The 13290-nt window shown below is 41.9% G+C and overlaps 1 protein-coding gene and 1 non-coding gene across 2 annotated transcripts; one reads left to right on the top strand and one right to left on the bottom strand.

The window, feature by feature from the left end:
- Positions 1–4230: 4230 nt before the first annotated feature.
- ACOT4 (acyl-CoA thioesterase 4) lies at positions 4231–9545 on the bottom strand. Its single transcript, XM_045451498.1, has 3 exons — positions 8822–9545; positions 7674–7876; positions 4231–4999 (listed from the first exon to the last, which is right to left on the bottom strand). Exons 1-3 carry the CDS (start codon positions 9273–9275, stop codon positions 4394–4396), a joined length of 1263 nt encoding a protein of 420 aa, XP_045307454.1. The 5' UTR covers positions 9276–9545; the 3' UTR covers positions 4231–4393.
- LOC123584696 lies at positions 5052–5122 on the top strand. Its single transcript, XR_006705642.1, has one exon. It is a non-coding gene; the product is annotated as a small nucleolar RNA SNORD56 (small nucleolar RNA).
- Positions 9546–13290: the final 3745 nt, after the last annotated feature.

Here is a 13290-nt window from a genome sequence, read left to right as displayed (position 1 = left end):
CACCTTGTGAAAAATGCAATAACCTCTACTTATTTCCTTCCTACATATGCTATTTAATTCTTTGTGTATTTGAAACCCCATAGTATATTATTTGTAAATATTTATTTAGATTTATCTGTATATTTACACTTTTCATTATATTCCATTTCTTCCTTCACCTACTTGCTTTCCCCTAGAATCATTTTCCTTGTGCTTGAAGAATACTCTTTAGTTTTTCCGTTATTGCAGGTAGGCTATATTATCTAAATTCATATTTTTCTAAAAATGATTTTATTTTGATTTCATTAAATTGTTTTCAATAAACTTTATGAACAATACATGCTTCCATACTGAAGTATCTATTTTGCTAGTTATAGGCTTCTAGGTTGTCAGGTATTTTCTGTCAGCACATTGAGGATATTATTCCAGTGGTTTCCCTTTTCCATTATTGCTGTTTTTAAGTCAGTTGTTAGATCTATTGTTTTTCCTTTGAAGGTTATCTTTTTTCTGTGGCTACTGGTAAGGTGTTTTTTCCCATATTTTTCTTTTTTTATACACATATTTTTAGATTTAGATTCAAATTAGTTAACATATAGTGTAGTATTGGTTTCAGGAGTAGAATTTTGTGATTCAGCACTTACATATAACACCCACCCAGCACTCATCCCATCAAGTGCCCTCCTTAATGCCTATCAACACATTTAGTCTATCCCGCCCCCCCCCCCCCAACACACACACACACCTTGCTGGTAAGGTTTTTCGTTTTTTGTTTTTTAATGTTTATTTATTTATTTTTTGAGAGAGAGAGAGAGAGTGCCCTTGCACACACAAGTGGGGGAGGGGCAGAGAGAGAAAGGGAGACAGAATCACAAGCAGACTCTACACTGTCTGCACAGAGCCCAATGTGGGGCTCAGTCTCACAAACCATGAGATCATGACCTGAGCCCATACCAAAATACAGACTCTTAACCCACTGAACCACCCAGGCGCCCTGCTGGTTAAGTTCCTAATCTTTATCTTTCTTTTCAGTTTTCCTACATAACAAACAATTCTGTGGGAAGACTGCATTTTCCAAAGATCACTGCAACACTAACTCCCATCTCAGATGCTCTTCTAGGAAACTTGCCGTTTTCCTTATCAGGAGATGAGGGTCTATAGCCACTTCTCCTTGCACTTGAGGTCTTTGTGTCCACCTCAAACAATAGAGTACAGTTGAAATGATACTATGTGACTTCCAAAGCTAGATCTTAAAAAATGCCATGTATTTCTGCCATCTTCTCTTGGGAAATTCATTCTTGAACCTCCGGTATTATGCTGTGAGAACACTCAAGCAGCCTGTGGACATACCTACATATACAGGAATCACAACTGCTTTTAGGACTAGGTGGCAGGTGGAAGCTGGAAGGACTTCAAGGAGACTGTTAGTGAAAGCCTAAAGGGCCGCATGGAGACTATTATTGAGGGCTAAAGGAAAGCAATAAAAACTTACTGGAAGCTGAAGGCAAGAATGACACAGTAAGGTGAAAAATGGAAAATATACCTAAATGAATTCAATAATCTGGCTAAGGTGATTTCCTAGCAGAATACCCACAGTGCCACCCGGCTTCTTCTTGCTGCCTGTGATAAAATGCAAGAGGACAAATTAAAGAATGCTCTGTTAAATATGAAAGAACTTGGGGCGCCTGGGTGGCTCAGTCGGTTGAGCGTCCGACTTCAGCTCAGGTCACGATCTCGCGGTCCGTGAGTTCGAGCCCCGTGTCGGGCTCTGGGCTGATGGCCCAGAGCCTGGAGCCTGCTTCCGATTCTGTGTCTCCCTCTCTCTCTGCCCCTCCCCCGTTCATGCTTTGTCTCTCTCTGTCTCAAAAATAAATAAACGTTAAAAAAAATTTAAAAAAAAAAAAGAAAAAAGAAATATGAAAGAACCAGGACTTGCCAAGTTTGATAATAATACTGTTTCTCCTTCCCAGCCTTCCCATGTGTTAATTAGTCTTTAAGTAAGACAGGACCTCAGATCAAAGTCAAACCTGGAATGGGTCTGTGGAAGATCGTTTGTAAAGACCTCAGGGAGATTCAAGGTAGTGCTTCATGGAACATTTCAGACTGACAAAAGGCCCTCTGAAGATTTTAAGGTGTCCCTAGCAGATCCTATCAAATAACAGAGCTTCTACAAATCTTAAGAGTATTATCCTGCAGCATCCTCACAGGAAGCCCCAGGTAGGGAAGTTCTTATCTCAAATAGACTTCTAGTGGTATGTTTATCTAATAAGGTGAATCTCACTAAGGTTTTTAGGAAACCCACATAGTTCTTAAGAGAATTGTTCTGGTAGAAGTACAAATTTGAACTAAAACAGAAAAAAATGCCCACAAAGGGGGAGGGCGGCACCTGGGTGGCTCAGTGAGTTAAACGTCTGATTTTGGCTCAGGTCATGATCTCATGGTCTGTCGGTTCAAGCCCTACATCGGGCTCTGTGCTGACAGCTCAGAGCCTGGAGCCTGCTTTGGATTCTGTGTGTCCCTCTCACTCTGCCCCTCCCCTGCTCATGCTCTGACTCTCTCTCAAAAATAAATAAAAATTAAGAAAAAAAAGAACTTTGGACTCCTAATATTTTTCATCTAGGAAGCAGATTGAGGAGGCTTTGTAGTTACTAATTCAAGTTTTCTTATGGAAAATAAAGGTAACTCACGGGGAAGATTTTTGAAAAATGGTTACAATGTTTCCCATCCCACATTCTTCTAGGATCTTGCCACTCCCCTTTTTCAGAGGTGAACTCTATGTTCTACTTGAACTTGGGTGGGTCTTTGTGACTGCCTTGACCAAGAGAGTTGGGCAAGAGTGATGCCATGTAGCTTCCAAGACTACGTCAAAAGAATGGCATGCGATTTTGCCTTGCTCTCTTGGATCCAAGCCCAAGTAGCCAGGGAGAAGGTCCACGAACTGTGAGATCATGACCTGAGCCAAAGTCGGACGCTCAACCGACTGAGCCACCCAGACGCCCCCATAAGAGACTCTTAAATACTGAGAACGAACTGAGGGTTGATGAGGGGTGGGGGAGAGGGGAAAGTCGGTGATGGGCATTGAGGAGGCACTTGTTGGGGTGAGCACTGGGTGTTGTATGGAAACCACTTGACAATAAATTATATTTAATATAAATAAATAAATAAATAAATAAATATATAAATAAATAAATATATAAATAAGGACATGAGAGTGAGCCCCCCCCCCCATGATGGAATTAGTGCCCTTCTAAAAAACCAGAGCTCACTTTCTTTGCCACATGAAGACACAAGGAGAAGTCAGCCATCTGTGAGCCAGAAAAAAGCCCTTACCAGGAACTAAATCTGCTGGAACATTGATCTTGGACTTCCCAGCCTCCAGAATGAGATAAATATCTTGTTGTTTCAGCCATCCAGCCTGTGGTATTTTGTTACAACAGCCCACGCTAAGACATAGTGCTTCTTGAATATGTGGCTTGACTTCCTTATCAGTTTTGGAAAATTCTCAACCTTTATTTCTTCAAATACATTTATGCAATGCTTTGTAGCCCTGATGTCGGGAAAATGAGGAATGATGCCTCTAAGAATGTCACACTATGATTTTCCAAACTATTCTTTTTTTTAATGTTTATTTATTTTTGAGGGGGGGGAGGGGCAGAGAGAGAGAGAGGGACACAGAATCGGAAGCTGATTCCAGGCTCTGAGCTGTCAGCACAGAGCCTGATGTGGAGCTTGAATCTGTGAACTGTGAGATGACCTGAGCCGAAGTCGGATGCTTAACCGACTGAGCCACCCAGGCACCCCTCCAAACTCTATTCTTAAAGCCAGGAAGCAGGAAAATAAGTCACAGTCATTCATCCTTGGAACAGAGCTTAGACTTAACTATTCTTGGGACAGATGCTCCCCTTCTTACCTCAACTCCTCCTCCCAAAGAATTCATCTCTGATATCTGTGAGGAAAAGGTCAGTCTGGCTATCCTCATATCAACACCTCTCTATACAGTTTTGGCCAATGAAAATTCTACCCTGCTACCAGTATTTGAACCAGTAGCAAACATTGGATGGCAATTCTCCCAGAGATAGAAAAAGTAACCTAGTATTTATTCAACTTTAAATTTCATCCACGGCTCAAAGTGGTAAGTAAAAACCATCTAGAAGAAAACATAAATTTTAACAGGGAATGCTTTTTATTTGTGTGTGTGTGTGTGTGTTGTATACATCTAACTGAATCTTCTGTAATATGCATGTATTATATTAGTAAAATTAATGAAAAAATAATTTATTCAAATTGTTACCTAAAAGACATCATTAATACCCATGACATGAATTTAATGTTATCCAGGGGACAACCAATTCACATATGATTATTAAACACCAGAATCTGACCTTGAATTTCTCGTGTAGACAACAGACCCAACACATTACAATTTGGGAGAAGCTATATTCTGGGGATCTCCAAGATGTTTGCAGAAAAAGGTTAGAATTTGTTTCCAAGCATCTTCCTGGGCCTTAGAATGAGCCCTGGGCTCCCCACCCCAGAGCACAGGTTTGTTCAGTAATTTATGCACAGAAGCTGGGCACAGGGGGAAGTAAGGAGGCTCAATGTAGTGCCCAGTCCCAAGATAAGAGATGATCTTAAGTTTTCCCTTTCCATGGGCCTGTAACCGTTCAGAGGCTATTTGGGCATATAACTCACTCCTCCAGTTACGGTCATCCTGACCCACGATGAAGAGGATGGGCCCCTGGGCCTTCTCAATTGGAATCATGCTGGGGTTCTCATAGCCTCCTACAGTATCATTCCGTGTATCCACAATGTCCAGGAGGCCTGAGAAAGTGACCTTGATTCTCCTCAGATCATAGCCCAATGAAGGGATGCAAGTCTGCTTGTAGTATATAGGTTTGTTTCCACTGAACCCAGATCCATTGATGGAAACTGTGGCTGAGATGTTCTTTAAAAATGAGGCCATGGAGAGACAAATATCAGCCCCTAAAGAAATGCCCAGAAGCCCAATGCCTGGGCCCTTTACCTGGAAGAAAAGAAGAAAGAAGCATCAAGAATGTATCTAATAGAAAAATGTTCTACAATGATGGCAGCATTTTTCGTCAATAGCAGCTCACCTAGTGAGTGTTCATACTTTCAGTCTTAGTGAAGCTGAGGGTAGAAGAAAAATAAGAAGTAGCTGTCCTATTAGAGGTTGACAAAAAAAAAAAAAAAAGGAAAGAAAGAAAGAAAGAAAGAAAGAAAGAAAGAAAGAAAGAAAGAAAGAAAGAAAGGAAATGGGCATCTGGCTGCGTCAGTGGGTAGAGCACACGACTCTTGATCTTAGGGTCCTGTGTTCAAGCCCCACATTGGGCATAGAGATTAGTTTCAAAAAATAAATAAATAAAGGTATTACCTATTAAAAGAAAATGGAATGTAACTAGAGATGCTGCTACCTTTAATTTGTGAATTGGCCACAAGAGTATCAACTTCAGCTCAACTTCAACCTCAACCTCTTTCCCATATTAAACATACCTGGCTGAACACATGGCAAACAAATCTTTTTTTTTTTTTTTCATGGCAATCAAAGATTAACCTCACTGGCAAGTCTGGGAATCATTTACAAATGTTCCAGAGAATCATCCACTAGAGAATGCCCAATCATGGAGCCTGTGAAATTCAGGTCCACATTCAGGTAGGCACAATCAAGTCTCAACGGGCCTAGGTATCTAACTGTGTGGAATCAAGTTCTGTTCTATTAAGTGAAAGATTCATCAAACACCATCTAAATACACTACCAAATAATTAACTCTATAGAAACAAAGTAAGACTTCAGAATCAAATTAAGTAGTTCTTAGCTTCTGAAATGCGTGAGTAAGTTCTGGTCAAAATTTGGGAACACACATAGTAAGTTAAAGATTAAAAAATCAAAATAAAAAGATTCCAGTGAAGGAAACAAACAACAAAACTAAAAGGTAACCTAAGGGATGGGAGAAGATATTTGCAAATTACATATCTTATAAAGGGTAGTATCTAAAATATAGAAAGAATGTATAAAACCCAACATGCAAAAAACAAATGATCAAATTATTAGATGGGCAGGGGCACCTAGCCAGTTCAGTCAGTAGAGCATATGACGCTTCTCAGGGTCCTGAGTTCAAGACCCACACTGGGCATGGAGCCTACTTAAAAACAGTTAAGGAAGGAAGGAAGGAAGGAAGGAAGGAAGGAAGGAAGGAAGGAAGAAAGAAAGAAAGAAAGAAAGAAAGAAAGAAAGAAAGAAAGAAAGAAAGAAAGAAAAATGGGCAGAAGACATGAATAAGCATTTTTTCAGACAAGACATACACGCCAAAAAAAAAAAAAAAAGAAGAGGAAGACATACAAGCCAACACACATATGAAAACATGCTCAACATCACTCATCATCAGGGAAATGCAAATCAAAACTATAATGAGATATCACCTCACACCTGTTAGAGTGGCTAAAATCAGTAACACAAGAAACAAGTGTTGGCATGGATGTGGAGAAAAAGGAACACACATATACGGGAATGCAAACTGGTGCACCTACTGTGGAAAACAGTATGGAGGTTCCTCAAAAAGTTAAAAATAGAACTATCCTACAATCCAGTATTTGCACTACTGGGTATTTACCCAAAAAATGCAAAAACATGAATTCAAAGGGATACATGCACCCCTATGTTTACTGCAGCATTGTTTACAATAGCCAAATTAGGAATCAGCCCAAGTACGCATGATAGATGAATGGATAAAAATGTGGTGGGTGTGTGTGTGTGTGTGTGTGTGTGTGTGTGCGCGCGCGCATGTGTGTGCGCGTAGATAGACATAATTGAGCCATAAAAAAGAATGAAATCTTGCCATTTGTAACCCCATGGATAGAACTAGAGAGTATAATGCTAAGTGAAATAAGTCAGTCAGAGAATGACAAATACCATAGAATTTCACTCATAGGTGGAATTTAAAAATCAAAATGAGCAAAGGGAAAAAGAGAGGGAGGGAAATCAACAGACTCTTAACTACAGAGAACAAACTGATGGTTACCAGAGGGGAAGGTGGGTGGGGTTAAATAGGCGCTGGGGATTAAGGCTGCAGTTGTGATGGGCCTTGAATCACTATACTGCACACCTGAAAATAATATAACACTGTATGTTAACTATACTGGAATTAAAATTACAAAACTTAATTAAAGGGGCTCCTGGATGGCTCAGCCAGTTGAGCATCCAACTCTTGATCTTGGCTCAGGTCACGATCTCATGATTTGTGAGTTGGAGCCACACGTTGGGCTCTGCGCTAACAACAGGGAGCCTGCTTGGGATTCTCTTTCTCCTCCTCTCTCTGTCCCTCCCCTGCTTGCTCTCTTTCTCAAAATAAATAAATAAACATTAAAAGAAACTTAATTGAAAAAAGCATGCAAAACTAACAAATTAGAAACCCCATTTGCATAACAAGAGGAATTTTAATGTCCCTGAATAATTCCTTTAAATAAAATCTCACATGGATTTTATGATTAATTCTGCATTACTAAGCCATCTGATAGAGAAAGTGTAAATAGGCACCTAAAGCCAAGGAAGTCTCCAAAAGAAATCTCTGTGAAGGAAGACTAGAGTAGCGTCAGGGCACCTGGTACAGGTGAGTGCAAAGTGACACCATCTCTGGATGTATTTCTGGAAAGAATGATACAATAAAGGACATTAGGAGAACCTGGGAGTGTTGAAGCATGTAGCACACGGCTTCTTCAAAGTAGGTCAGGTCTATGCTATCCAATTCCTTGGGAAGATCTTCAAAATTATAATAAGCTAGCGCCAACGTGGCAAAGCCATGACCAGCCAGAAGGCTGGCTCTGTATTCCAACAGGCCTCCTCCAAATCCAAAGATGTCAATGATCCCTGGGAAAGGTCCAGGTCCTAGAGAATAGAATAATATAAAGGAAAGGCATTATACATTTAATGAATTTGTTTTCCTTTTAGAGATCTTTCTAAATTACTTAGTGGGTTCCTATGAATCAAAGGCAAAAATCTGCTCCCCAAGTTACTACTGCAAAGGAATACAAGTACCTTGGAAAGAGGAAAATCTACAAAGTACCTTCTCAGTGATGAGTTTATCCTCCATATGATTCTATAAATTATCTACAAGATTCTAAGAATTTTTGGTTGTCAGGAGAGTAACAAAGTCTGTCATTAATGACTGCAGCATGGAAGGAGGAATTTCATGTTTCAGACAGTGTTGATACACAGTGTCCTGTTAAGGGATTGGACATAAAATTAAGAATCTTGAAATAAAGCTTTATGTTGGGTTGCATCAACCCTTGGCTTTCGTGTGTGTGTGTGTGTGTGTGTACTGATATTTCAGATGTCTATCTAGAGAGAGGAAAGAAAAATAAATACCCAGAGATGACTTCAGGTGAGAAAGGCAGGGGAGTCTTAAGTGTGACCTGTGGCACCGAGGGGCATGAATAAGTGGGGAAAACGCCTAATGCACCCAGGACACTAGAGTAGGATGACATGTCAATCCTTCCTTGATCGTTATCATTTTCCCTAAGACCAGTCGGGCTGACGAGATCTACAGAGTAGTTTTTAATAGCAAGGTGGACAACATGCCTACCCATTTTTTTTTTTTTTTTTTACCTTCGGAACAATACCCACCTCATTGAGATATTACGGAGATTAAAAGAGATAATGCCAGCAAAACGCGTAACACAGAGCCCAAGATCTCAAAATAAACACCCCGGTTTGTGCACTGGCTTAGCAATAATCAGCTTCTCTGTCCTTAGGGACGACCTAAATTCTCCCTAAAGCAGTACCGGAAACCACGGCCACCAGGGCACCCTGTCCCGCCTGACTAGCACTCACCAGGCGGCAGGAAGAGCGTGCCGCGCACCCGGCCCACGCGCAGCGGCACGCGCCGCATCCCCGGCCGCAGGAAGTCGCGCTCCAGCACCGTCTGGCTCAGGATCCGCCCCATGTCGGGCTCAAGGCCCTCGAACACCTCCAGCTCCACCGCGAAGGGCGTCTGCACGTCCCGCTTCACAAACCGCCAAAAAGGCTTCTCGGGCTCCAAGGCCCAGAGCAGCCCCATGGGCTCGAGCCCCGTGAAGCTGCCGCCCAGCGCGGGCGCGCGCGCCAGGTCCAGGAGGCCGCCGGCGTCCGCTTGATACCGCGCGTGGGCCCGGAAGAGCACGCCCTTCTCGTCGCGCAGGGACGCGCGCAGCGTGACGGGCTGTCCCGGGCAGAGGCCGCGCACGGTGATGCGCACGGGCTTGTCCCAGCCGCAGCGGCCCGCGGGCTCCAGGATCACAGTCGCCATCCCTGCCCAGATCCGCGTGTAGCGCTCGGCTGCAGTCGCGTCTAGACCGTGGAGAGCGCGCTGGAGGCCCGAAGGGATCAGGCGTCCCCCGGCACCCGACGGTAGGTGGTGGAGCCGCGTCAGGAGGCGTCAGGGCGCTTCAGACCCGTGGACCGCACGCCCGGGACTCGGGACTCGTCTCAAGGAAAAGCAGCAGGTCGTTCTCCGGGGCCTGGGCGGTGCGCGCGCAGGGCGTCCTGAAATCTGGGTGTAGCGTCGAACCCGCCTTCAGAACACTTGTCTCCCTCTGACCATTGTCACTTGAAGTGAAAATTGTTGGGTAATTGATTCGTGGTGAAACCATAGCCTAATGAGCTTAGGCAGAATTCCAAAAATTCCAGCCCCTTCAGGGCAAAGGGCTGCTTGTTTTTGCTTTTTGTTTTTTTTTTTTTGGGGGGGGGGTTGGGTTTTTTTTTTGGTGTTTAATTTTCAGTACATTATAACGTACACACAAAAAGCGCTCAGACCGACCCTAAGAGTACAACCCAGGAAATTTTCACAACCGGAACATTCCCGTGTAACCAAGCACACGAATCCAGAAACATCATCACCAGCACTCCAGCAGCTACCCTCATTCCTGCTCTAAGCACCTCCCCTGCCCCCACAGGTACTCTATCCTACTCCAACAAAATGGGTTATTTTATGGAAATGAATCCTTCCATGCGTCGTCTTTAGTGCTTTCCGCTTTGGCCCAACATTATGCTTTTGAGATTCATGTATATCGTTAGGCATGGTTGCAGATGGTCTATTATCACTGCTTAATGCTATTCCATTTTGTGATAGGAAAGGATTTGTCAATTTTACTATCAATGGGCATTTGATAGTTCTCAGATTGGAACTGTAGTGCTATGAACATTCAAGAACCTATTGTTTGATGGACATATATGTGCTTTTCAGTGAAGTATATACCTGGGAGTGGAATTGCTGTATGGTAGGGAGTGTATGGGTTTCAAACTTAGTAGATGCTAAAAGCCAACTTTTTGAATGTGACCCTTGAAACCGCATACGTTCAAAGATGCCCAGCGTTTTATTTATACATATAACAGCTATGCTTTATCAATGCCCAAATGCTTTACATACAAAATTCAGCATGTTCACAAAACACTGGGATTATGTTTCAAATATTGCAAAGGAAGAACTTGAGGCTTGAGAATATGAAGCCACGAAGTTTACTCTCTAATAAGTGACAGAGCTTTGACCAATTCCAAATGTGGAGCTCAAAGGTGAGAAGCAGCATGGTGGTGAGGTATAATCAGAGTTCTACCTCTGGCTTCATTAACTAGTTCTGTAGCCTTAGGCAAGTTTTTTTATTTTTCTAGGTCTCAGAGTTCTTGTGTGTAACACGGTAAAAGTCTCTCATAGAGGATGAAACATGATACTGTATGTGAAAGTCTTAGAATGTGTGAAACAAAATGTAATGTTTGATTTCATAATTGCCAGAGACTGAGCCCATGTGTGTTTCATTTCTCGTGGTCTGCAGATCACTGCCAAAGGTTTGTATATTGCTTTTTAAACTGCTCTGTACAAGAAAAATCATGGTTCTTTTTTTAGAGAAAAAGAATACATTAGAAAAAATTTTAATTTTTTATCTTTGAGAGAAAGAGTGAGCAGGGGAGAAGCAGAGAGAGAGAGAGAATGAGAGAGAGAGAGAGGCGGGGGGGGGGGGGGGAATCCCAAGTAGGCTCCAGTACAGAGCCCCATGCGGGGCTCAAACTCAGGAACCGCCAGGTCATGACCACAAGATCATGACCTGAGCCAAAATCAAGAGATGGACGCTTAACCAACTGAACCATCCAGGTGTCCCCCAAAATACATATTTTTTGAAACAGATGTAAGCAATACTGAAAAGTTTAAAATGTGAAGTGATAGAATCTCTTCTTCCAGTTCCCCCTTTCCCCTAAAGATGGGTGCATACATCTTAATTTTTTTCTGAATGTTTGCAGTGTGTAAGCATATGGAAGTGTGAACATACTGAATCTATGTTCTGCAACTTGCAGACCTATGTTTTTATTTTTCTGTCTATACAGGAATAGAATTGATAGGCCATATAGTAACTCTATCCTTTTGAGGAGCTGCCAGACTGTTTGCCAAAGTATCTGCACCATTTTACAGTCCCATAGCGGAGCATGAGACTTCCAGTTTCTCCACATCCTTGCCAACACTCATTATTATCTGTCTTTTTCATTATAAACACCCTAATGGGTAATAGTTTCTTTGTACTTTTCATTTGCATTTCCTTGATGGCTAACGATGTCAAGCATCTTGCCATGCACTTATTGACCCTTATATATCTTTGGAGAAATGTCTGTTCAGATCCTTGTCCTGTTTTTTGTTGTTGTTGTTTTCTTTTTGTCCTTTTTTTTTTTTTTTTTAAATTTTTTTTTTCCAACGTTTATTTATTTTTGGGACAGAGAGAGACAGAGCATGAACGGGGGAGGGGCAGAGAGAGTGGGAGACACAGAATCGGAAACAGGCTCCAGGCTCTGAGCCATCAGCCCAGAGCCCGACGCGGGGCTCGAACTCACGGACCGCGAGATCGTGACCTGGCTGAAGTCGGACGCTTAACCGACTGCGCCACCCAGGCGCCCCCTTTTTTTTTTTAAGTTGGGCTGTCTTTTTATTATTGAGTTGAAAGGGTTTTTATATATTCTACATACATGTCCCTTATCAAATATGTGATTGACAAATATTTTTCCCATTCTGTGAGTTGTTCTTTTATTTTTTTTAAATAAAAAAAAATTTTAAAGTAGGCTCCATGCCCAATGTGGGACTTGAACTCATGACCTTCAGATTAAGAGTCATATGTTCTACCCACTGAGCCAGCCAGGTGCCCCTATTTTTTTAATGGTATCCTTTGATGCATGAAAGTTTTTAGATTTTTTTGGTTATTATTTTTTAAGTAAGCTCTATGCCCATTGTGGGGCTTGAACTCATGACCCCAAGATCAAGAGTTGCATGCTCCACTGACTAAGCTAGTCAGGTGCCCCTACTCCTGTGTTTTCTTCTAAGAGTTCTGTAGTTTTAGCTCTTACATGTAGGTCTTTGATTCATTTAGAATCAATTTATGTATGGTTTGAGTTAGGGATCCAAATTCATTATTTTGCATGTGGATATCCAGTTGTCTCAAGACCATTTGTTGAAAAGATCTTTCTTTCCCCCATTGAATTTTCTTCTCACCCTTGTCAAAAATCAGTTGACTGTAAATATGAGGGTTTATTTCTGGACTCTCAATTCTGTTCCATTGATCTTTATGTCTGTCCTTAGGTGTGTACCACATTGTCTTCATTATTGTTGCTTTGTACTAAGTTTTGAAGTTGGGTATTACGAATCTTACAACTTTACCCTTTTTCAAGATTCTGGGTTCCTTGAATTTCCATAGGAATTTTAGGATCAACTTGTCAATTTATGCAGAGAAGTCAGCTGGAATTTTGATGGAGATTGCATTGAATCTATAAATCAATTTGCAGTCTGCTAGGGTGACCATAACAAATCCCACAGATTTGTGGTGGCTTGAATGACAGAAATTCATTTCCTACAGTTCTGGAGGATAGAAATTTAGGATGAAGGTATCAGCAAGCTTGTTTCCTTCAGGGGGCTGGGCGGGAAAAATCTGTTTACAGACCTCTCTTTTTGGCTTCTAGATGACCATCTCTGTGTCTTCACATGGTCTTCTCTCATGCATGTTTGTGTCCTAATTTCCTCTTTTTATGAGGACACTAGCCATATTGGATTTGGGCCCATTCATATGGCCTTATTTACTTTAATTACCATTTTAGAGGTCCTATCTCTAGGGTGCATAGATGGCTCAGTTGGTTAAGCTTAGGACTCTTGATTTTGGTTCAGGTCATGATCTCAGAGTCCTGAGATCTGAGATCAAGCCCCACCTCAGGCTTCGCCTCAGGCTCCACTTCATTGGTTTCCACATCGGGCAAGAAGCCTACTTTAAAAAAAAACAACAAGTTACTATTTTAATGGT

This window comes from Leopardus geoffroyi, chromosome B3 (assembly GCF_018350155.1).
Source record: "Leopardus geoffroyi isolate Oge1 chromosome B3, O.geoffroyi_Oge1_pat1.0, whole genome shotgun sequence".
NCBI classification, from domain to species: domain Eukaryota; kingdom Metazoa; phylum Chordata; class Mammalia; order Carnivora; family Felidae; genus Leopardus; species Leopardus geoffroyi.
Note: the sequence above shows the minus strand (reverse complement) of the source record. Positions and strands in the feature narration are given on the sequence as shown.

What these genes read in the sequence shown, in the direction of transcription:
- ACOT4 (XM_045451498.1), bottom strand. Translation starts at nt 9,275, where the DNA reads ATGGCGACTGTGATCCTGGAGCCCGCGGGCCGCTGCGGCTGGGACAAG. An exon ending in CACGCTCTTCCTGCCGCCTG is followed by an intron (nt 7,877 to 8,821) that starts GTGAGTGCTAGT and finishes TCTATTCTCTAG; the next exon opens with GACCTGGACCTTTCCCAGGG. An exon ending in ACATGCTTCAACACTCCCAG is followed by an intron (nt 5,000 to 7,673) that starts GTTCTCCTAATG and finishes CTTTTCTTCCAG; the next exon opens with GTAAAGGGCCCAGGCATTGG.